The following is a 25,113-nucleotide window of genomic DNA, read 5'->3' as shown; positions in this document are numbered from 1 at the left end:
GTAAACAAATAATTATTTTAAATTTGTATTGATTTTGTTATTGTCGACCAGTGCTTTAGAGAACAAATAATGACTTTGTCCAAGAAAAAACACAGTATAGCTTAGCAAATCACTTAATCAAATTTATCAATATACTTTCTCTCCTCGGGAAAAAGAAGAAAAAAATCCTACATAGAAAATACTAACAAAATTAACATTTGTAATAGTAATCAGAATTAAACCTATAAACACAGATAATTTTAACAGTGTGTAATTATTATTTAAACAGTAAATTGATATTTTTTAATGGAATATGAATAAAAAAGCAGTGTTTTTAAGGGATGGCACTTCATTTTTACAAAAAGGAGTAAGAGGGTGCATCAAAGGGCAGACAAAATGAATGGCCATCCTTCTAAAAACGCTTGAGGAGAACACTGTAACATACATGTTAAGTATCCAATAAAAAAAAATGGAGGGAAAAAAAACAGAATAATTAGACAACTAAAATGGAAGTGTCTTTAAATTAACTAGTCAGACACCAAATACTTACTCTAATTAAAAGCTGCCCAGATGAGGTGTGTGGATTTCGATAAGCATAACCAACCCACACTAAGCCACCAAGAACAACAGCCAAGATAAGTAAAATTGCTACCACGCTTCCAACTCCAACCGAAGAGGATTCGTCAGCAACTAAAGCAACAAAATATTAAGTATACTTTCATATAAATAATTAAAGAAAAAGTTTCAACCAGGGTATGAAAGTTTTTGAAAATTCGGCAGTTTCGAAAATCCCTTTATTACATAGTTGACTATTGTCAAAAACCTAAATTTTTGTTCTTAAATATAATTATTAGCTATTATAAATAAAAGTACATATAAAATTACAAGTAATCCATCATGTTCTTTAATCATTTTAACATCAAACCCCTTTTTTGTTTTGACAACTACTGCCGAAAACCCAACATTTTGGTGTAGAAAATCATAATCTATTAATATAAATATTAAATGATTATTAATAGTAATGTTTAAAATTTGAAAATATTCTGTCAATTCATGCTTAGTGGCATGGATAAGAATATAGGCCTGCAAAACCTACAATGACATACTAAATATTGATAAACTATAAACACTTGCATTGATTGATTGAAAAAAAAATAATTAACTCATTTAAACAAACATTTATATTTTGAGAACCAGAAGAAAAAAATGACAAGGTGAAAAGTATTGTATTGGTGACCACTTTAGTTTTACTTAAGCTAAAAATCTGCATAAAAGAATTAAAATCAACATTTAGGTTAGAAACTCATTTTTTGCAATATGAACGGAATAGTTATAATATAGCAAAAAATACATTGATATTCAAGTATTAACAATACTATACTTTAAGAAAATCCAGTTAATAGATTCAATAATTTTGAGCTATATATATATATATATTTTTTTTGTAGATGTTGATAGATAATATAAATCATAATTAAAGCAGCAATTATAATAAAAGTATTATGCATGATTTAACTTCCTAATAAAAATATCCTCAATGACAAAAAAGAATCTTTCCCCAAGTTTTTATCAGGTTTCAATAGTTTTTGAAAGATTGTGTCAGGTCAAAAACCAGCTTTTGATATTAAAAACCAAAAAACCCAAACCTGGTAAACATAAGTAAATATTAAGAAAAATGCTAAGTGCAGCTTGCATAGTAAATAAGATAGTAAGCATAGCAATTGACATTTAAAATATGTTACATCCATATAACTTTTATCATAAGAAAAAGAAACCTTTAAAAACAAATCTGGTTATATTTCTGTTAAGTAGCCTCATATTACCTAATACCTAAATTAAAACTACTTTAAATACATGCAATGCATATGATATTCATTACTACATTAACAAGTGAAACAGCTTCTTATAATCAAACTTTTCAATCCTAATTTTACCATTAAAAGGACAAAAAAACTTTTTTACATGTTTGTGAAAAATCATTCTCTGATATAAATTTGAAGCATTACTTTTATAAATCATTGAATGAAGCCTGATGATATTACCTTTATTAAATGGTAAATTAATGCAACGGGGAAAAAGTTTTTAGTTTAAAAAAACACACACAAAATACAATTTTTAAATTAATTAACCATAAATATAAATTTTTTGATACTGGGTGATTAAAACATATGGTAGGACAGATCATAAATATTGAGAAGAATTGCACAGTAACCCATGAATGGAAACATCAGGGAAAAGTGACAGGAGAGTTAGAAAACTTAGAACATTTGCATTATAGGTACAAGGCCAACTAAAGAATACAGTTCACAATGTTAAAACATCAATGCATGACACTGATGGTCGGGCACTCTACTTTCAATTAATCTTGCATCAGTGTCAGATGAATACAGTTCATAATATTGTAACAGATGCAACATTGATTGCTAAACACACCATGAGTTTCTTAGATTGTAACAGCAGCAGGAAAAAATTAGGACACGAAAAAAATAAAAACCGGGTTCGAAACCCAGCTATAACTGGTCGATAGAAATTCTGCATTCGGCTCGCACCGACCACAGTACTGACATAAAATATCCTCAGTGATAGATGGGTTAGAGACCCTTGCCATGTAAGATTTTCATGGGTTTTTTTTCCTCCATGTATAGCAAATACCAGTTAGTTCCATTAAAAAGTCCTGCGGCCAGGCAATTTTCACCAATACTTGATCCAGGAAATTCCTTGTCTTCTGGATTGGGTTAAAAATTACAAAGCTACAGAGTTGAACATCGTAAATCCAAAATTGAGTCTGCTGCTCAACAACGGTTATATATATAAAAAAAATCCATCTTCAGCACTTAACAAAACACTATCTAGCAACATATAACAGTTCTCGTGCAATGCCATGCAATTTTTCCCTATGATATGCCCAACTTTCCCCTAAAAAATCTATTGCTCCCTATTTGAAACACACAGTATATTTCATAAGTGACTAGAATTAAAATCTAAATAACAGGAAATTTTTAAAAAATTTAAAACAATTAAAATAATTAATTAGAACAATGTTAGGTAAAAATACGCAACATTGGATTAATTATTGCAGGGTAGTGCATTATTAGTAAATAGAATGGATATTAGTAAGTAGAATGCAATATAAAAACAACACATTATAAAAGTGCAAACATTGATCACAAGACTTGAAATGGTAAAACCCCAAGATATAAAGCGCTTAGATACAAATTCAAGAAGTTATTTAGTAGTTAAAGCAAGATATGATAGCAATATCATAAAAGTTAGTTAATGCAAGTGCAACGTGAAATTATTCTTCACAGGAAAAAAATATGTAAATGTAAGTGTATGTTAAAAGAGGAAAGGAAAATTAGCTTCACGTTTTTCTTTTTTTTAAAAGGTTTTATCTGCTGTACTTCAGGGCTAATGTAATTATATACCTCTGGCACTAGAAGACGCTTCATCATCATAATGGTGTTCATCTTCGGATGGATCATAATGGATATCAGGTTTTGAAGTATGAGGGAAAATTGTGAAAGGTTTAAATGGAGAATCTACAAAAACCATGCAAACATAAAAATAAATAATAAAATAAAACAATCAAAACAGTGATTATATTCCTCCTCTTAAATTCCTTGCAGTTAGTACCAAGTAAATTTTTTTTATTTCACTGAAGGTTAATAACAAAGACATAAGCCATACGACACATGATTAAAGTGATCAATTTGAAAGGAATTCACTAGTATAAAAACTTTTTTGTATGATTTAATAAGACAATCGATAAAGATAAGTTAAGATAATTATGTGTAGGTTAAATGTAATGCAATGTGTGATGCATGCTGAGTAAACAGGTTAATTAACTTTTTTTTAAAAAGGTTCTAGCGTTTGTTATTTGCCAATCCTTTTACATTTTTAAAAATGCTAGTTATTTCCCCCCTTTTAGAGACTTAACTAAATTAGAGTAAAAAAAGAACAAAATGAAAAAAAAGTGGGTTTTTTACCCACCAGACAAAACAGAATTTATATTGATTAAAAAAAAAAACCTTCAACCAAAATTCCACACCGGAAAAATAGAAGAAAAGCTAAAATGGCAGAAAAATGAAATGGAAAGCCAAAAAATCCATCACAGAAATACACATCACTTTTTTTGTTTCTTTAAATAAGAATTGATGAAGTTGAGAAACTGTGTAAACAGAAAATATTGACGAGGTAGAACCAAAAACTATAATTAGAAACAAAAACATAAGCTTGCATTACGGTGTACACTAAAACAAAGGCAGCATTCTAGAAATACTGAAAGCTATTATCAGCCGCTTAAGAAAATACACAATCCATAATTATAAGAAGTCTTAAAACCATGTTAAAAGCCTGATGCAAAACAAGGAATAGAATATACTATCCAGCAATCACCAGAATTCCTCCTCGATGAAAGTCTGAAGTTGTCTACTATAGCAAAACTTTCTAATAGGTCTCTTCCAACCTAAGCGCCAATGAGAAATGGTTAGCCCTACTTCCCAGCATGCAGTGACCGACTTCATGACCAGCACTCAATGTGCTGCCAGAAGGAGTTCATGAGATAGCCGGATAGTACACGCGCATAACTGCCAATATGGAGAGGAAAAACTCCAGTTTTTATGAACTAATATAAATTTTATGATAATTGTTGCACAATGTGCTAGATATTTTACACATAGGGAATTTTATAGTCATCAAAATGGAAAAACAGCAATATTTTCCAAATATCATTAACATTAAACATACTGGAAATGTTATGTATTATGTATCCTCATAATTCCGAATATTAATAGGCATTTAATTAATCAAAGATAAGATTTGTTTAAAAATTAATTTAAAAAGAGAGTTCTGAATAAAAGTAAAATGAGCTTTTAAGAAGAAAAAAAAGTGTTGAACTGATTTCTATAAATAAGGTTCGCTTCATTATGTATTAGTAACGATTAAATATTCAAGCAAGTAAGCAACAATCTGTACAAAAATTCTACTTCGATAGGGATTATTTTTAGGAAACCAACTCAATTTTAGGGTATTTTTCAAAATGTACAAAAACTAGAACTTTTTTATTAAACTGATAAATCAGAAGCTGGCAAAATCCAGTAATCAACTGGAAAATTCAGCAGAGTTGGCAGCTATACACATGATATATTTTGGAAAGAAACAAAACAGGATTATGAAATAATGTCAAGAATATTAGTAGCCAAGTTTTTTTTAAATTCCAACTTTTAAGAATCAAAATCACATACATCAACATGGTTTCATAACGAAATATGATAGCTTTTGGAAGAAGTACCTAGCAGCATAAATGCGGCAAGAAATAATGTTTTCTGCATTACAGCCAGCATCACAAAATTAAAAAGGGTTTTTTTTTTTTTTGGAGGAAGGCTATTTACAAAAAAATTTTATAACAGGGATTTGTTAAAAAAATGGATTTTTCAAAATAAAGAAATATAATACAAAAAAAAAAAAAAAANAAAAAAAAAAAAAAAAAAAAAAAAAAAAAAAAAAAAAAAAAAAAAAAAAAAAAAAAAAAAAAAATAGTAAAAAATCTAGAAATATGTTTATGTAGTAAAAATTGCAAAAATAATATAAAACACTCAATCTTAATAAATAAATATAGTAAAAAATCTAAAAATATGTTAATACAGTCAAACCCCGCTATAGTGAACCTTCAAGGGACCGAAATTTCGGTTCACTATAACCGGGAGTTCACTATATCCGTTCCGCAGGCAATTTAACTAATGGTTCCCAAACACTCCTCCCTTTTATTACACATTATTTAAATAAATGACTGAAAAATATTAGTTAGTAGCGAAAAATGTGTTATTTTTCATTACTCTTCGCNTGAAAAATTAAAAAAAAAAAAAAAAAACATTTAGTATCTATTCTTTAGCTGATGAGCAATCCTGACAGAAAATTCATATTGATCCTACTGACACCTTACAGGTGCACTATCTGCCAGTAGGGTTGGAAATATTTGCTTGGTTTGTTTAGGAATGGGAAAGTGAGATAAAAGAAGCTTATCGCTAAATTCCCCTCCATAGATGGTTTTAAAAATCGGTATATGTATTTATTTTAAAGTAAAAATTTCAAAATTATTACAAAAAAATGAAGAAAAAAATCGGTTGAAGACAGAAAAAGGTTCATTATATCCAACTTCCTCCCTTTTTTGGTTCACTATAACCACAAAAAATAACCTTATACGTGTATAGCAAGGCACGGGACCTAACATTTCGTTCACTATATCCGGGAGTTCACTATAAACCGTGTTCACTATAGCGGGGTTTGACTGTATAGCAAAAATATAAAAAACTCAATCTAAGATTATAATCTTCACTTAAATAAATAAATCATAAAATTACAGCTAATAAGAACTATTTTTACTCAATAAAAATATAATAAAGAATTAGCTTTTTACAGAAAATCGCTGCTGAAATCCAAAAATAAAGCATTGTTTTACTTTTGGAACATTTTATTGGCAAAAGATTTTCTCAAGTTCTTAGAAAAAGAAGGTCTATTATCAGTTCAATCCTTCTTAACATGACTGAAGATTAATTCAAATTTAACCAATTTATTAAATTCCTTTTTATCCTTAGAGGAATTATAATTCAACCCATCAGAGACCACTGTTTATTCATTCTACTTTCAAGAACGATTTCCGCTGAGTTCATCACCAGTAATTATCAAAACTGTGAATGAGCATAATATGTATGCTCTCTTCTGTTGATTCATCTTATTTGACTATGTTAAGATTTAAAACCTCGGCATTCACAACTGCATCGTACTTCTTCACAGCTGAATAAAACAAGAGTTTTTCTTCTGGTTTTAAACATTTAACAGTTTCTGAAGTTCTATAATGTATAACAAGATAATTTAATTTTAGTTCTGATAATCCACGTTTAATGGACATAATAATTCTTCACACACTCTCAGATTGAACAAACGATACTAATATCCAATAATAATAAAATTTGAATTAAGGGTTTTTGGCTTTGTAATTAACAACATACATTCTCTTAAGTTGGTAAAGCATGTTGAATAAACTGACAAAGAGCTTTAGTAAAATCAGAGGAAAGAAATCTAAATATACTCTTCGAACTATCAAGACATCATCTCATTGACAACCATCTTGTTTTCACATGCTTCAAAATTGTTTGAATCTCAATTCCAAGGTTTTCTTAGTTTTAAACTCTTTCATTTCGTTAAGAGCTTTTCTTGGTGTAATAAAAAACACTGAGTATTATGCCATTAAAATTTATCCCCTTTGCTACTACCAACTCAATCAAATGGCAAACACATCTCAATAACAATTCTTTAGTTTTGCTACATTCTTTTTCTGTCATTACTGCTATCTGTTGCTACAGAAAACAGTAGAGTTTGCAATTTTGCTACAATACATGATTTTGCATCATTTGCCTTGAACTTCCTTACAGCACAAGTATTGGTCCTACCTGCACTTTATCACCTTTATGAAACAATTTCCTTATGGGATATGTTAATATCTACATCACAATAGATGCAGAAGGCAGAAAAGTGCCTTTTCTAGATTAATAATAGGAGGAAACTCTTCCGTGTGTTTAACAGTCTTTAAATTGCGTAACAATGTTTTTCAGGCTTATAAATTTTTTTAAGAGCGATAAGAGAAAACACACACGTGCACATTCATTCGACAAAAAAAAAAAAAAAAAAAAANAAACCGAAAAAAAAAAAAAAAAAAAAAAAAGAAAGAAAGAAACGGTCAATATGTGATTAAAAATGCCAGAGCAGGGTGCATAGCCAAATCTTTCAACAAAAAATAAGCACCTTTTAAGTACTTTTTAAGCACTCAAAAAATATTTTTAAGCACTATATACAATAACAAAATTATTTTCGAAGACTTTAGATGATCAGTAGAAAATAACTTGTTTCTGACAAGGAACTCTTTTCTTGATTATATTAGCTGTTATAAAATGATCGAGAGATTTGTCGGTTCGATATCAAAGGATGGAAAATTAAGCCGGGAATGGAGAATATCTTGCAAAATGCAGCAGAGTTGCACACAGGAAGGTAATAATCTCACCGAATCCCGCTCAGTAGACGCACACGCCGACTCGCAAGTATTTCGCCAAACACGTAAAATGATTCGCACTTTCATACGCTATGGACTGAAAGTACGCCGAAATGAATTGTGAAAACATTGAATAGAACAATGTGAAAAGCACGCTTTTGCATAATGCATGGTGAAAATCAACATGGTAACGAGAACATGCTACATATCTTATGGTTAATCATTGTAATAATAAAAACTGCTAACATCTAAATCAAACTGCTATCATCGATCATATATTTATTATATTATATCCAATTATATTTTTGTGTAGACATTGTAAAGTTATGTAAACCGAAAAAAATAACTTTAAAATATTATTTAACAAACATTTAACTAAAGATTGTGCAATTGATTGGACGCTGCGCCGTAAGAGAATAGATGTAGAATAATGTAAAAAAAAAAACATAAAATGATTTTAAATATATATATTTGACATAAAATTTCAATATAGAGCTTTCATAGGGTGTGTAGCCAAATCATTCAGCAAAAATAAGCACCTTTTAAGCACTTTTCAAGCACTCAAAAATATCATAATTAGGCAGGGCTGGAAAGCTTTTGACAATTGACGGTTTTATCTTGTTTCAACCGTCATGTCAACAAAAAAAAACTTTCGGCATTGTTTTTGACAATTGTCAAAAATCATGAAATTTTGAATCCTGTAAAACGAATGGCGTGTTCATACGCTACGGACTGATTATACGCCAAAATAGATTGGGATCGAATTAATTATGAAAACGTTGAATAGAACAATGTGAGCTGTGTCTTTTTGCATAATTCGAAGCGAAAATCACCATAGTAAAGGAATTATCTCATTTTGAAATGGGAAAATTAAGCACTTTTTAAAAACACCCAATGAAAAAAGCACCTTTAAGGGCTTTTAATTAACGATAATCGAAAATAAGCACTACGCACCATGCAGAGGCATCGTAACTACACTTCAATACTATTCCAATCATTTCACCACGCAGAAATCAATTCAACCCAAACACAGAATCTTTCACCAACGAGATCAGTTTAAGCTGGTTCCTAAACGGAGCATTTATGACATCATACATTTCTCTCTCTCTTTTGAATAAGTTCTTTCTTTCTCATCCATTTCAGAGTATCACAGACTCAAATGAGACTGGTTATATTTCACATTTTTATTTTCTCTCTCCTTGAATAAAAGCTGAGAAGGCAGGATTAGGACTTGCATAAACATTTTTGCAAGGACACACAGTTTATACTATTCCCATGCTTCATTCTTTTTTGTTGGGATTTTCCTATTTTCAAACTAAACTTGGGAGATTCATACTCACATTGGGAGTTTGAGAGAAAGCATTAGAATTCAAGAGTTACCTGAATGAATTCAGAGAGTTGGCAGCAACCTTCAGAAGCCAATAATAATATAACACAATGGGAAATCATTTACTTTCATCTGATTGATAATTTTTATCCATTGTTGTGCAATTATTGGGATTCACAGATTATTGGACAAAGAAATTGTAGAATATTTATATAATAAAACTGCTTAAGAAAATGCAGATTTTTTTTAATATTGATAATAATTTTATTTATATATTAATTATAATAATTTTTTAATAATAATAAAAAAAAATTTTTTTTATCAAACATATATAAGCACAGTTACAATATGGAAAAAAAAGTAAATACTTACTTTTCTGAAAAAAATACTCGATATCTCGAAAGTACAAAAAGTAATGATCTGATTTTATTTATAATAGTACTATTTGTGTTTTTGTATTCTTTAAAATATAAAAAAGATTGTTTGAAACAACTGGCAATAATGTTAATTAAGTACGTTCAAGAATCTTGAACTATAATTAAGTACTTTTAATAGCCTTTTATTTTCAAATTTTTTTTTTAAAAAATAAGACATTTTGAGACCAGTTTTTCTTTATGTCAGTAAATTTGAACAATAAAAAAAATCTAATTAGCATAATATAAATACCTGTCAGAGGCTGTACATATGGATTTATATCAGCAGATGGCAACAAGCTGCAATTTATAGTGTGCCTCTGAAATATGGAAATGAAAAGTTAGCATGATATCACAACACCTAGGGACATAAGAATTGTCAAAAACAATTACAAACCTCAACATCACATTTAGCATTGAGCCAATCTTGACGCATTCTGTCAAGCCCATCAGAGCAACGCCTAGTAGCCTGACACCAAACGCAGTCTAATCCTGCGTCAGCTGCCATACAAGATTCACAATCTGTGTAATAGATGCAGGCTAAAAAGTAAACACATCAATTGCATAATTAGAAAACTAATCTTATTTCTTTTCATAACGCTTTCTAAACTTATTTTTAAAAAGCAACATTTAGAAAATTGTTAAGCTGTTTAGAATAATCTATTGCGATTTTTTTCATTATTTCTGTAAGTAATTCTAGTGTTATCTAATATGTAACAGAGTTTAACTTTATTTTTTTAAAATAAGTAGTAAAATTTGCTTATGCTAAAATACTAGTAGCAAAACCTGGGTTCATACTAGAATTGTTTAAAGCAATATCACAATACATTTTGTGTCACAGAAAATGCAACATTACCAATAAAGATTTTACTATATTGCATTTAAATACTTACATTATTGCCATAAAAAGATTACTAAATAGTCACCATTGTAATAACTAATAATACTTGTAGTATGGTATACTACATATTAAGTAAAATCAATTGTTAATCCTAATTTAATTATCTAACTTAATTATTTAATCATCTTAATTTATTTAATCATCATCATTCATCTAATTTAATAATCATTTGTTAATTGTTAATTTGTTAATTTGTTAATAATGTATTAAACGCTTAAATAATTGTAACTGTTAAATTTGTGATAAACTTTTAATTGTATGTTTTTTAATTTCTTCTTTTTACACTTGTAATTAATGTTATTTAGTTATCAGTATTCAATAATTCTTTGCAATATATTTCATGTAATATTTAAGTTTTAAGCCTCAATTTGTTTTGTAACCTTGGGAAAGTAATCTTTCTCTGCATGTATGTTCTTCCTTTAAAAGAAGATTCCTCCTTTTGTTACTTGCTGACAGCAAGATGTATGTCCAGTCAGCAAACCCCTATTGTTGGATGGAGAAGGAATGTCAGCAAGTCCTCTTTCCCACGTTTCGGCTTGCATCAATTGCAAAGCGCCCCTTTTGATCTTATGATGGCGCCAAGAATGTTCCAGAACATTCCACAAAATTCTTTACCAGGTGTATCACCACTTTAGACAACCCCGCTTCATGTTTGGCATGGAGCTTAACAATTAATTTCGCCAGTTGGCCAATATTTGCAGCTCTGTGATTTGCCCCTCTGATCCTTCTCCAGCCAACCAAATGGTTATTCGCAAAAGTTTAATTTTTTTGGCGAGAGTTTTCTCCCCTATCTTCATAATGAAGAAATAGTCAGTAGCAGTTGTTTTTCTCTCAATTGTAGTTTTGTTTAGTTTTTGCGGCTTAGGCCGAGATTTCTGGTGTTGGCATGTTTGCCAAGCATTTTTACCTGTTTTTAAATGTTATTTTACAAATAAACTATGATTTTCTGCATCATTAACTATGAGTCTGGTGAGTAATTTTACGGTATAAGTTGTTTTCTCTTCCTTTTTTTTCAGCATGCTCCTTTGTTGCGCTTACCTGAATAATTGCACCCACTTCCACTGTTAACCACTTATACATTTTCGGCCTTTACATAATTAGTATCTAAATTTTATTTAATCTTAATTTGACTTAATGTTAGTCACCCCCCTTTTTGATTTAGCCACACCACAATACTGATACTCAGATAAAAGTTCATAAAACAGTTTTATACTATTTTCATACTACAAGATACCTAAATATGCTTCATCATCAAAATTATGCACTAAATAGCTTAGACAAAATATAAGATTTATAAATTTTTGTTTCGAGAACTAAATTTAAATTTTATTATTGATGCAGTTTTGACTAAAGTAAATATTATATTACAAGATGAACAATAGAGCACTGTCCATGTAAACTTAATTTTATCAAATTTAAATGGTGTTTGCAACATGGAGTCTTTTTATAACATGAACTCAGCATAACAAACCATGGATTACCACCCACCATTCGTTGCAAACCTCAAAAAAAAGGTGCACGGTATGCAACATTTGATACTTCTAAGGAATTTTAAGTAAACAATTTATTAAATATAAGAATGCAAAATTAAGTCTTAATTCCCAGTTTTCCCGGTTCGACCAAAAAGTGTCATTAATCAATGTTTTATCGAACCCAAATGACAAGGAAAAAGTGTAAACACATTTTAAAGTAAGAGAAAAAAGAAAAGCACTCCTAAATCAAAAAAGGAAAAAAATTGTAGAAAAATAACATTTAAAAGAATAAAAAAATTTGCAAGTTAAGACAAGAAAAACAAGTTTAAATAATAAATACAATTCCTAAATTAACTAATAAACAAAACCAATAATTAAATAGTGCAATAATATTTCATACCTATATGGGGGGGGGACGATAAAATAAAAGGAAAACTTATTAATCTAAATAAAAACAACACTTGAAAATTATTGAACCGAAACGATAGTTAAAAAAAGGCACTAGCACAAATATTAAAACCTGGAACAAGGCAAGATCAGCGGAATTAAAAAAAAAAAAAGCTAATGATAAAATTTAGGAATAAAAATTATTCATTGAGTGCAAAATTTATTATGAAAAGGAAGAAAAAAAAATTCAAACATAGTGGAATCAGAAAAACAAAACATCTGCTTCATAAAATAATTGTATGCTTAAATTAATAAACAATTCTCCTTTTTTTTTTTTTTTTTAATAAGAACACGATTTCTTATTTCTTATTAAAGTAGCTGCGACTCCACATGAAGAAAAACTTGCGAATGATACCGCACTTCAGAATTTATTCAAAAGAAAAATATTATATTTTTATTAATCGATGTCAAATAGATACATATATTTTTCTCTTTCATCTTCTGTTTCACTGATATGCATGTGCAATGCATTTTCCCCACCCCCTCGTAAATCAAACAGAAAACGACATCAGCATGCCACTCCTTTGAGTTTGATTGACGGCCTAGGGGGGCAAGGAGAAAATAAAGATCTAAAATCTTCAAGGTCGTGGAAGAAATGACGTTTCTCTGGGTAAAAATATTCTCCCCTTTGTCACATTTTCTTCTACTCAATTTCAAGGATGAGAACAATTTTCGCTTCTTTCCCCCCCATATTGTTTTAGTTCAAAATGGCGGGAGAAACGAGTGAAATTTCCCCCCGGATTATCTGGATACCGGATAAATGGGTCTCTAATGTATGCATAAAAAAAGAGTTGCGGATTTAGCTCTTCGCAATTAAGTCTTGTTAAAGTCATTGGTACATGATTTGTTGAAATTGGTTGCATATTTCCGTTTCAGCTTAGACATCCTTGAAAAAAAATATAATTTTTTTTTTTAATATACGAAGACTAAACGAATAATGGATATCACGTTGCTAGTTTACAAGTTTGCTGCCAACCGTGGAAAAATACGCATTAAAAACTATAAAAACAGCAAGATACAATATAAATTCTAAGTATCGAGAGTACGAGTTTCCCCACTCCTGTACGGACGTCACTCGATATCGTCATGTGACGTCATCGCATTCAACTCCACACGAAAGGAGAGGAAGAAGATTCCTACGAATCCCAGTGGAAGGGGGCGGGTGAAATAGGAGTGTTGAAGAGGGGGGAAAATAAAGCACGTGCAGCTACGCTTCAGGCAGATGGTAGTTCGATAAGAGGGGGTGGAATTCAAGAAAGAAAAACAAAACTTCCTCACTCGCGGAAAAATTAGGTAATTTTGAGTTTGGCCGTCAGTTGCAGTAAAATTCGGGAGTTTTTTGAATCAATTCCGGAGGGCGGGAAACTCCCGCAAAATGTGGGAGAGTTGGCACGGCTGCTAAAATTAATGACTTATGCTATGTAACAATATTGTAATTAAATACCAGAATTTTAAAAACCACAAGAAAATAGTCCAAAAAGTGATAAATAACAGCCAATAAAAGGATAGTAAAGGATGCTTATATATAATAGAAGCATATTGGAACAAAGCACATCAAGAAAATATTACACTTATCTAAAATTCTTGCAATATTACATCAGATTTACAAATAAAATAAATCTAAATTCGAAAAATCTTGTGGTAAGGTATTAAAAAACTATAATAAAAAAAAACAAGAATTTAATAACAATTTCTGCTACAGCATCTTTCTGTTGCAGCATTAGATTCTTTCAAACCAGAAATTTGCTAGTTAATAAATCATATGCTGATGTGTAAGTATATGCATACTGTTCCTTATCTTAATGAGAAGTAATTAAAAATTCGCCATGAAATTTTAAACAATTTACAAATTAAGTTTGCAAAATAATTAATCTTAAATTATTATTGGTGACATAGTTGGCTAAAATGTTGGATTAAAAACTGCATAAGAACAGTTTTGTTTTCGAACCATTTTATAAGTAAAGTTCATGGAATATTAATAATAAAATGAACAGCTACATGTCAACATGCAATTTATAAAAATAGAAAGCAGTTATGAGGAGTTAATTTAACAAATAAATTCATCTGTACAAACATAATATTGCAAATAAATAGTAAATCAAAGTAAGAGGCTATTAACAAAGAACTAAATAAATAAAAATAAAGAACCAAATTATGAAAATATCGTCAATAAATTATGGAAAAAAATAACAATAGTAAACAAATGATACAAACTTTGATAAAACTTCAAAAACTTTTAGCACTCTTTAAGGCAAAAAAAAAAAAAAAAAAAAAAAAAAAAAAAAAATGACGGATAACAAATTATTTACCAGTAATATTAAGTAATTTATGCAAAATTTGAATGCTAATTTTATCATTTTTCTTAAAGATAATGTAAATGAATAAGAGCTGGGACTTTATACATCAGTAGTAGAAAACAACCTTAATTATTTCCCTCTTAAGCAAAGTCTTATATCATTTAGCTTAAGAAATTAAAAAAAGTTACATTTTTATTTACTAAAAAAAAAAAAAAAAAGCATACTTTTTAAGGCAGTGAAAAGAATAGCAGTCTTGTTTGTAATCTCTTCTTTCTTCATATCAATTCTATGATATTCGTAAATAGTTTTTCTGCGGATAACTAAAAAAATAATATGAACATTTTAATTTTACAATGATATTGCTTTTGCTAACATAATGCTTACGAAAAATAATTTCATATTTTAAAATAGAGCAATTATTATCTCAAAAGGTAACAATATGCAATATATTTTGGATATGAAAAAAATACTACCAATACAATTGGTCAATAAAAATGAAAATATAAAATTTTAATTAAAAAAATATTCAGATATAAAAAATATATTTATATCTGATTATATTTTAAATACACTGTAAATTTTAACACTGTAAAACACTGTTAATTTCATCCCTCATTTTTTGGATTTTCGTTAAAAATTATCTAATTTAAAATTTTACTTTAGAGCAAAGATCTCATACTAAGAGTACATATTTTAGAACTATATTTGGACTGTGGGCATAATTTTTCTGATACTATTTTGATCCTAGGGCTATAAAAATACTACCATAATACTGGAAGTACCTATTACACCTCCTAAGTGCTCTGCAGAATTATTTAAGTTTTAATCAAGTTATAGTGATTAAAAATCTATTCTTTAATTTCACAGTACAGTTCCTCTTAATACTCTGAGATGGGATGTTTCAACGTCAGCATTTCTGCTGTTGTGGTACACAAAATAAAATTATTCATCATTTAAAAAGAATGGGCAACAATTTACAACAATCAGTCTTGTTATAAAACATTAGATATAATTTTATAATTTTGCAGCTAGGTCTATTAATTGAATAAATAAATCTCATAAATCATTTAATCATATTTAATAAATCATTTCTTTTTCAGACCAGAAATTGAATACTACAAGGTTATTTTCTCAATTGGTTAACTTTTGTGTCTCAAGCAATACTTATCATTAAAATATTTATTTTCATTATTTATTGGTATATTTGGATTAAAATACTCACTAGGAATAAAAAAATATATATAGGTATCAAACACATTTTGTGCTTAACATATTTGTACAATCCATATATTCCTCGAATAACGTGTATATTTTGTTCCACACATCATTTTGTAGGTCTCCAACTTTTGTGCAATTATTATCCTGAATAATAATTGTGAATAATAAGTGCCTGAATAATAAGTGCCAATAAAACACTACAGATGGCTCTAGTTGAATAAAATATAACTTCCAGATTATATAACTCCTCTCAACAGAACAATTAAGTTAAATTGCAGAACCATATTTTTTAGGGTCAATAAGCGTAATCACACCTCAAAGAATATATATGGGTGGAATATATGGCAAAGAAAAAATTTACGGAATGTAATTACTGTCCTCTGATTTTTTTCTAAGATATAACAAGCAAGTAAATATTTCTGATTTGTATAAAATATAACAACTTCTATAAAATATTAATAGTTTAATTGAAGAAATAAGATTTTTTTATCTGTTTAGGAAATACTGTAGTTCTGCAATTAATTGTAAACTTTGTAATTACTGTCCCTACTTGAAACACATTTAAAGGGGACAGTAATTACCTCAGGGTCTATAATTACTTTACTTGGAAAACTTTTAATGTGTTTGATTAATTTGGTAATGTTATCACATATTTAGTTTCTTTTTTGTCAGATTTCAAGCAATAATAGAATATTTGACAATAGGAACATTGTTAGTAAACATATTGAAATATTTTAAAACTTGAGAGTAAATTTATGACAGCTATTAATATTAATATAAATTAATCTACTTATAAGTGTTTAGATAATTATAAATATATTTTGTGTTTAACTGTGGTTTGATTTAGAATATCAAAATATTAACTTTGTAAAATAAAACTGAATAACGAAACAAATGTATTATTTTTTAATTTTAAATGTATTAATTTTTAACTATTTATTTTATAAAATTCTTAATTGGAAACTTATTTGGCATTTTTGTATTCACTTTTTATTCTTATTACGAATCAAATAATTTAGAATATCTGCACAATTGCTTGTTAAAATTTTTGCAACGTTAACATCTCAATTTTGTAATTTAAATTTTGTCAGTTTTTTTTTTTAAATGTGAGTAGAACTAAAAATTACTTTCAAAAAATTAAATGTTATAAAAATTTGCCATTTCTGCTTTAATTGCTCATGGATATTTCTTAATATTAGATAAATTGTAAAAATATAGGTGATTAACAGAAGATCATGAATTAAACTTCTTCCCGAGTAAACATTAACTGAAATTTTACAGCTCTGTTTAGATGAAATGTAATCGCATGCACAAGACATACAAAAAAAGGGAAATAAGGTTTAATTTAAATAATCACCCCAAGCCTGATTTCTGCACATTTATATGAAATAATTACATTTGGAAACATAAAACAAATACTAGCATTTTTTTTTCATTAAAAAAAAACACATTTTAAAAATACTAAAGAGAGTTTTAGCTTTAAATTATGTGTTTGTTTACAAAATGTCGTCTTACTTAAAGTAGTATAAAGATGGTTTTTGCAACAAAAAAAAAGTAAAAATTTTCATACAAATTCTGCATATTTCTTTAAAATTCTAGATATAATTTAATTTTGTAAAAAAATTAAATTTTAAATTAAATATTATTTAAAATGTTTTCTTATGGTTACTAAATAATTAATTCATTAAAAATAAGTATTTTCTTCATGGGCTTTTAAAGCGTGTAACTGAGGGGACAATAATTAAATTTTTCTATCCAATAACAATTTAAAACTGTCACTAAATTTTCCTTTTTGAAGTTTTTTCATTGCTGGTTGTTAATATCTATACTTAAATATATGGTCTTAAGAAAAAATTATCAATATTAAGTTCATTATGAGGGGACTAATTATATTAATATTTATATATTAGAATAATTAGTTATCTCATATAATCTATATTAGTCAAATTTATTATGCAAAAATATTAAATTTATTATAAAATTGTCAATATTACTTTATTGTCAAATTTATTATAAAATAAAATATTTGTCAAATATTAATTAGTCATATATCTATATTAGTCAAAAGTTAATATTTGGAGAAAAATCACATTAAATTTTATCAGATGAATATAGAATATGTAACAGGAAATTGTGCTTTTTTATAACATTTACTGAAAAAAGAAAATTTTTTACTATCTTTTCACTGCAGCAGACATACACCCCGAAACAATAGCCTGAGACCACTGCTTCTGGGATTTAAAATACTTATTTAGAAAAAGGCTGTTACCAAAACTCAATCAATATTTTATAGCTGCCAAAATTAGGAACACTATATGCGACAAAATTATATGCATCAATTACAAGAGTAAGACAAAAATTTAACTATTAAATAATAACATTAATAGACATATATTTAAATACCTCATGTAAATTAGTAAGATAAAACTATAAACACTATCTTCCGTGCGAAATTTATAATATTAATATTTTATAAGTAGGAATACCAGTATAATAGTTTAAAAACAACCATTACCTATTAATATATAATTATTCTTCTCCAAATTATAATCTGCATCATAAGCAAATATTTTTGATGCAAGTGTTTAAATACTACAAGACATTTTTTTTAAAAATAATAATAGTTCTTAAAGATTCAATTTAGTGAAATGATCAGCAATAGCTATTGGAATAGTATTTTCCAATAAAAAGCTACTAAAAATTACTTTGGCACAATAATCACAGAAGCGCACTTGCTACAATCTTACAGCAATTTCACGAAAATTTGGATTTTAATAAAAATATATCAGATTTTCGGATTTGATTTAAAAATTAGGAACGGAACCAATTCGAAAAATTCTGAACAGCTGGCAGCTATATAACATTTATTAAAAATGAAAAATTTTTACTATCGTTCCCACTGCAGCAGATATAAACCCCGAAAAAATAGTCTGAGACCACTGCTTCAGGGATTTAAAATAATTATTCAGAAAAAGGCTGTTACTAAATCCCAATCAATATTTAAAATAGAAAAACATGTCAGAAAAATCTGCTTAATAAATTTTTCTACTAATTTTTCTTTCTTCTTAGCTAAATACAGGGTATCTGCTACATTTTAGATTTTCAAATTCATGACTTTCCATGACTAATTCCAAGAACTTTTCATGACTTATTGAGGTTACTATTTTCTCCGACAAAAACAGAATAATAAATTTAAAAAATGCTCTAATAACATTCATTGAAATGATAAGTATAACCAAAACTGTTTTACTCTGCATCTTTATATTTATTGATTTTAAATTCAAAAAACAGAGTAGAGAAAGAGTTGAAGCAATAAAATAGCTGAAAAAATAATAGCTGAGCAAATAAATTTTTTTTTTTTTCTGCAGAATTATATTCTAAAGGTAATTTTCTTGTTCATCAGAAAGGAAAGAAATACTCTTGTTTTTTCTATTCTCATTTCAGAGTTAAAAAAATTTGCCAATGACTAGCTTGCTTTAAGCTAGAATTTTAAATTGATAAAATAAAAATAATAAATAAAAAATAATAATAATAATGATGAAATCACAGAAGTTTAAAACATACTCCACTCTAGAAATGATATTTTTTCTTTAATTTTTTGAAAGAACACCATAATTTTTAAAGAACATGATAAAAACATTTTATACTTTAATAAAATATGAATCTGAGTAGGGATTTTGTTACAAATTCAGATATTTGGAACACCATGATATGGGGGGGCTGGANTGATGGGGGGGGGGGGGGGCAGAGGAATCCCATTCTAAAAATAAAATTTTTCGGCGACCTAACTCCATGACTTTTCATGGTTTTTTTTAAAAAATAGTTAAAATCATGACATTTTATGACAAATTTTGTTCAATGACAAAATTCATGACTTTCCATGATTTTTCCTGACTTTCCAGGTGCGCAGATACCCTGTAAATAAGAAATTACGAAATGTTTTTTACCTAACAGAATAAATTCATTTTTCAGAGTGAAAAAGCAACATATAATCAAATATATTGTAGTAATGAATGCTAGTGATAAAAATACGGCTTACAATAAATGACTCTATCGATGACATATGCATCTGACAATCCAACTTTAACTGGATGGGCATCATCACCGATTTCTGTGACTCCCAAGGGGAGCTAAGGAAAAGATAAAAGAATAGATATAATGCATTAATCAGCAGAAAATTAATTTATCAGATGCACGGATAAGAGTAGTCGGAAAGTAAAACAGAGGAAATCCAAGAATAAATATATATACATACATATTATAAAATCCGAATATAAATTCAAAATTGGATGAATATGAATCACATGCCAGATTTTAAAATCGTGTGAATAAGTATTGCAATATTTGATTTTAAAATGGGAGAATAGGAATATCGATATGTGGCTTTTAAATCGTGAATATGAAACTCAATATTGGATTTCGGGTAAATAAACTGCTGTTTGTAGAAAATGCAACACCATGAAGGAATCATCAGAATCAAATGAAATATTATTTTAATAATGGATATAGGATATTATGCAAATTAATAAAGTTTCAGAGCCATCGCGCGTGCGTGGCGCGCGCAGCGCCCTCTGAATTGATGCTGAAAGCGTATAAATAAAGTGCTGTAGCGGGACGTTGAAAATAGTCTATGATTATTTGTTAGTGGCAAACGTTTAGTGAGACCTGAGTATGCCTCCACGACGGAAGAATAAGAAATNCTAGTTGTAGAGCAAGCTTGGGGAAAAGAGATAAAGCGAGGCTTGTCAGGGAGGGGGGAGTATAAGATAAATGATCTGTTTGACATTTATTACAGTATAGTTAAAAGTGATAAGCATAAAGGAGAGTAATATGACACATTTTATAGGAATGCATTCATTTTCAGTCCCAACACCTACAAGTTTAAAGATGGAGGACTGAAAAAGATATTTAAAGAAATGAAATTTGAGTCCACTATAACCGAGTTTCCAAGTTCTAAGCTGTTCACTATAAGCGTTAAAAATAACATTATTTAAATAGGAATACGGACGGGACCGCTAAAAAAGTTCACTACATCCGAGTGTTCACTATATCCCAGGTTCACTATAGCGGGGTTCGACTGTACATACATATTATAAATCCCGAATATAAATTCAAAATTGGATGAATATGAATCACATGCCGGATTTTAAAATCGTGTGAATAAGTATTGCAATATTTGATTTTAAAATGGGAGAATATGAATACCGATATGTGGCTTTTAAATCATGTGAATATGAAACTCAATATTGGATTTCGGGTAAATACGAATCGCGATGCATAATTTTTAAATCGCGTGAATTCGAATGTCTAATTTTTAAATTACATATAAATATGAAAATCGATGTTTGATATTACAACTGCATAAACGAATCGACATTGGATTTTAAACTCTTGTGAATACGAATCACCACATAGGGTTTTACAAACACGTAAATACAAATTACGTTATTGGATTTTTAAATCTCGTAAATAAGAGTTGCAGTGTACGATATTTTAATTTTGTGAATAAGAATAGAGATATTAGCAGATTCTGGGCTTGGGTTTTCTAACAGGGTTGTTTGCATTGGCTTTGTTTAGCCATAATAAATAAAATTTACAAGATTAATTGAATAAGGGAATAAATATTTTCATCACAAATTCACCGTTTTTGTTTTAAAAATTATTATTTCGTTTACTTTTGCACCAGCAAACGGAAAGTAACACCTGAATTACGAAATTACGAGCTATCTAGCGAGAATGATAAAAATGCGGAAAATCTTATTTTTTGCGAGTTAAAGCGGAAAAAATAGCTAAAATAAGTACAAATGCAGAAGGGTTGGCAGCTACATAGTTTGAGTTTTCTGTTTATCTTTGAAAATCGAAAATAAATATAATAATTTTATTTCAACGACAGAATTTTAAAAAAAAGCAGAATATTTATTTTTAAAAAAACTTAACTTTTAGAGAATCAGAGTTTTTGATAAAAAGGCAGAAATTTGAGAGATAAAAGCGGAAATCAGCTAAAAAGCGGAAAAATCTCATCCCTGCAGATGCTACAAAGCCCATGTAAAAAGACTTTCAAGTCACAAAAATTTTATAATTTAAATAATCATTTTCGAAACTAGAAATTATTTAAACACAACAATTAATATAAGGAAATAATTATGAAATAGATTAAATCTTTTACTAAAAAAGAGCTTACATCCTTGTAGACAAATATGATGTCTCCATTATTCTTTAAAATACATTGAAATGTGAAATTTCCTCCTAAAAGAAAGGGGGGAAAACTGATTAAACTAATATTGATAAAACTTTAAAGCAGTAACTCAAATATTCATAAAAACTAGAAGAAAACAGCTGAAACTAAGAAAATAGCAAATCAAAAAGAATATTTATATCTATGTTATGTAAAATGAAATTAAGAGTGATAACTTATTATTAACTTATTTTCAACATGGCAGACTAAAACAATGATAGAAATATAAGTAAAATCAATTTTTTTAGAAAATATGATAGCATTTTTTACGATGTGATTCTCTTTAAATTTTAATAATACTATTTCTTAATAATGTTAGAAACAGGATGACAGGTGCTTACTTAGACCAATCTTTGCAATTCAAATGTCATTCCTGACCTGCAATAATCATAGCGCAGAGATCAAATATAGGCCTTGTTTGAATAGTAGTCTAACTCCACTTATAAAAAAATTAGAGTAAACCAAATTTTTGTGTTCGTACAAAGCATTTTTTTATTTATTTCATTAATGTTTTTTTTTAAAACTAGTACATTTCAAGCTTATTGATGCTTCAAAAGCCAACAAATATAATAGAGTTTCATTGACATTGAACTAGATAAGAAACTCTCAATGGTTTTTTCTCCCAGTAAAGCAAATGTCGATTAACTTCATTACAATAAAATCTTCAAATTTACTGATACATGACTAAATAGCTCACTTGACTTCCGAATCAGGCACCCAATTCAAGATTATAGAAATGAACATCAACAGAAAGCAGCCACACATCAAAGCCAGTTATAAATTAAAATGCTTTCAATAAGTTATTTAAGGTCATCATGAAGCATTAGCTTATTTGTATTCTTTAAAGGTTTAAGGCAATATAGTAGAATAGTTTAGAGAAGCCAAGACAGATTATGGTAAACAAACTAAAAAATAATACACAAAATACAGTGGAAATTCCCACATCTGGAATTGTCAGGACTTCGGCAAGTCCAGAAAACAGATTTTTCTGGATAATAGATCTTTAAGGTTAACATCAAAATATCCTTATTAAATACAAAATAACAAGTAGACGATATCAGATATCAACACTAATTTCAATCAACGAATAAACCCTCATAGTTTGACTGACTTCCACATGGATTTTAAAATCCCTTGATTAGATTCTACAGCTAAACTGCCTGGCTTTTACAATCATTTTTTCGATTAGTAATTAAAAAGACTTCATAATGATTCACCAACAATCTGAGTGGATTTACGATCCCTTTTATGCCTGCTATTGCTATAGATTTTCATAGTTTTTTAATGCTATATTATCACACATGGGGAATTTAGAATCATGCATTTGTGGAATTAATTTTTGAGACACTCAATTTGCGATGTTATTGTCCCCGCCGTTTTGCCAATCGCATTTTCTAGTTTGCAATTTCCACATTAATTTTTAAAAATTCAATCTCATTTTTAAAATAATATTAGTAGATCCGCAAAATGATTTTGAATAATCACTTAATGATTCGCTTTAGTCACGACAATTTCATCTCAAATCTGCTATTTTTCCAACATGTTAAATTTTTTTTAGAGAAGCCTTGAAAATAGCGCCATGAGAATCGCCAACTTTAAGAACCCCCGAGGAGTCACGTCCCACAGGCAGACCACCTACCAGATGGCTCAGCAACATCGATAATCACCTGAAAACCTTAAAGATTATGAATTGGAAGGGAGTTGCCTTGGATAGGAGACGCTGGCCTTTGTCAGCTGTTGAGGAAGCCCAAGGCCTGCAAGGGGCTTTTAGGTTGACAGAGAAGAGAAGAGGTTAAATTTTTGTCCACTTTGACGTTTAATGAGTGATTCTTGGCAGCAATGATCCTTTTATGCGAGACGGGAGAACAAAAATAAGAGTTTTTTTCGCACTGTAGTAAAATTTTCAATTCCGTTTCAGTAATATCCAAATTTATTTTTCATATAGCAAAAATCGGATTAAGTATCGAACAAAAATCTGAAGTCAGGTTAATATCATAAAGAAGCAGAAAATTCTCAACCCTACATATTTTGCTCTTAAAAAAGGGAATAAGTTTTGCTCATTTTGATTGTTGAAGAGATCCTTCCTATTATCTGAAGTCTGGATATAGAACTTCGTACTGCAGTTAAAAATAAAAAAATACTGCACCTTTCTTTTCATCTTGTAAAGTAACTTCGTGCCATTCAATAATAAAAGCAGTACCTGGAAAAACAAGGATACATGTCACAAACATAATGGAATGGCATATGTCAACAAATAAAGAATATTACACACTCTTTAATGCAACCTACCATTATCACAGTATCTCACTGTTGACTCGTTACTTAGACTAGTATCAAAATTTGCCATGAGTGGTGCAATGTATTGGGTAGCAGCTAACCAACTATGCATATAATCTCCCATGTATATAAATCCTAGGACAAAAGTTAAATTACAAATTTAAGAATAGTATTCAATTAAAAGCTACAAACTGTCAAGTTTGTATCGAAACAGTTTTTAAAAAAAAATTACAAAAGAAAATAAAGCTGTTAATCAACAGGGGTGATTGTGGGCCCAACTCAAATATCCTGAAAATTTATTGAGTAAAATTCAAAAAATTAATATTTTTATAAATTTAAATCATTGAAATTTTCAAAACATGATATTCTAAATGAATTATATACAGCATAATTTAAATGAATAATTAAGTGTAAGTTTACTTTTATCTCTAATCACATTTATTATTCTACCAGAAAAAATATTTACAAATGAAAGAGATGCCAAGTATAAATTCTAGTTCTAA

The 25,113-nt window shown here is 28.7% G+C and overlaps 1 protein-coding gene across 2 annotated transcripts in view; it reads right to left on the bottom strand.

Moving 5' to 3' along the window:
* Window positions 1-25,113, bottom strand: part of LOC107455444 (plexin domain-containing protein 1) — a 58,556-nt gene that overhangs the window by 4,173 nt on the left and 29,270 nt on the right. Inside the window, exons 5-13 of one of the 2 annotated variants that reach the window (XM_016073010.4) lie at window positions 24,623-24,745; window positions 24,480-24,533; window positions 22,280-22,344; window positions 20,138-20,228; window positions 15,105-15,200; window positions 10,161-10,303; window positions 10,017-10,083; window positions 3,405-3,518; window positions 530-669 (exon numbers count right to left, since the gene is read on the bottom strand). In XM_016073010.4, the coding sequence (XP_015928496.1) occupies window positions 530-669; window positions 3,405-3,518; window positions 10,017-10,083; window positions 10,161-10,303; window positions 15,105-15,200; window positions 20,138-20,228; window positions 22,280-22,344; window positions 24,480-24,533; window positions 24,623-24,745 (893 nt within the window). The remainder of the gene's footprint in view (window positions 1-529; window positions 670-3,404; window positions 3,519-10,016; window positions 10,084-10,160; window positions 10,304-15,104; window positions 15,201-20,137; window positions 20,229-22,279; window positions 22,345-24,479; window positions 24,534-24,622; window positions 24,746-25,113) is intronic. The other variant, XM_016073011.3, reaches the window with a different exon arrangement.

Source organism: Parasteatoda tepidariorum, chromosome 2 (genome assembly GCF_043381705.1).
Source record: "Parasteatoda tepidariorum isolate YZ-2023 chromosome 2, CAS_Ptep_4.0, whole genome shotgun sequence".
In the NCBI taxonomy this organism is placed as follows: domain Eukaryota; kingdom Metazoa; phylum Arthropoda; class Arachnida; order Araneae; family Theridiidae; genus Parasteatoda; species Parasteatoda tepidariorum.
The sequence above is the reverse complement of the archived record's forward strand: the minus strand, read 5'-3'. Positions and strand labels throughout refer to the sequence as shown.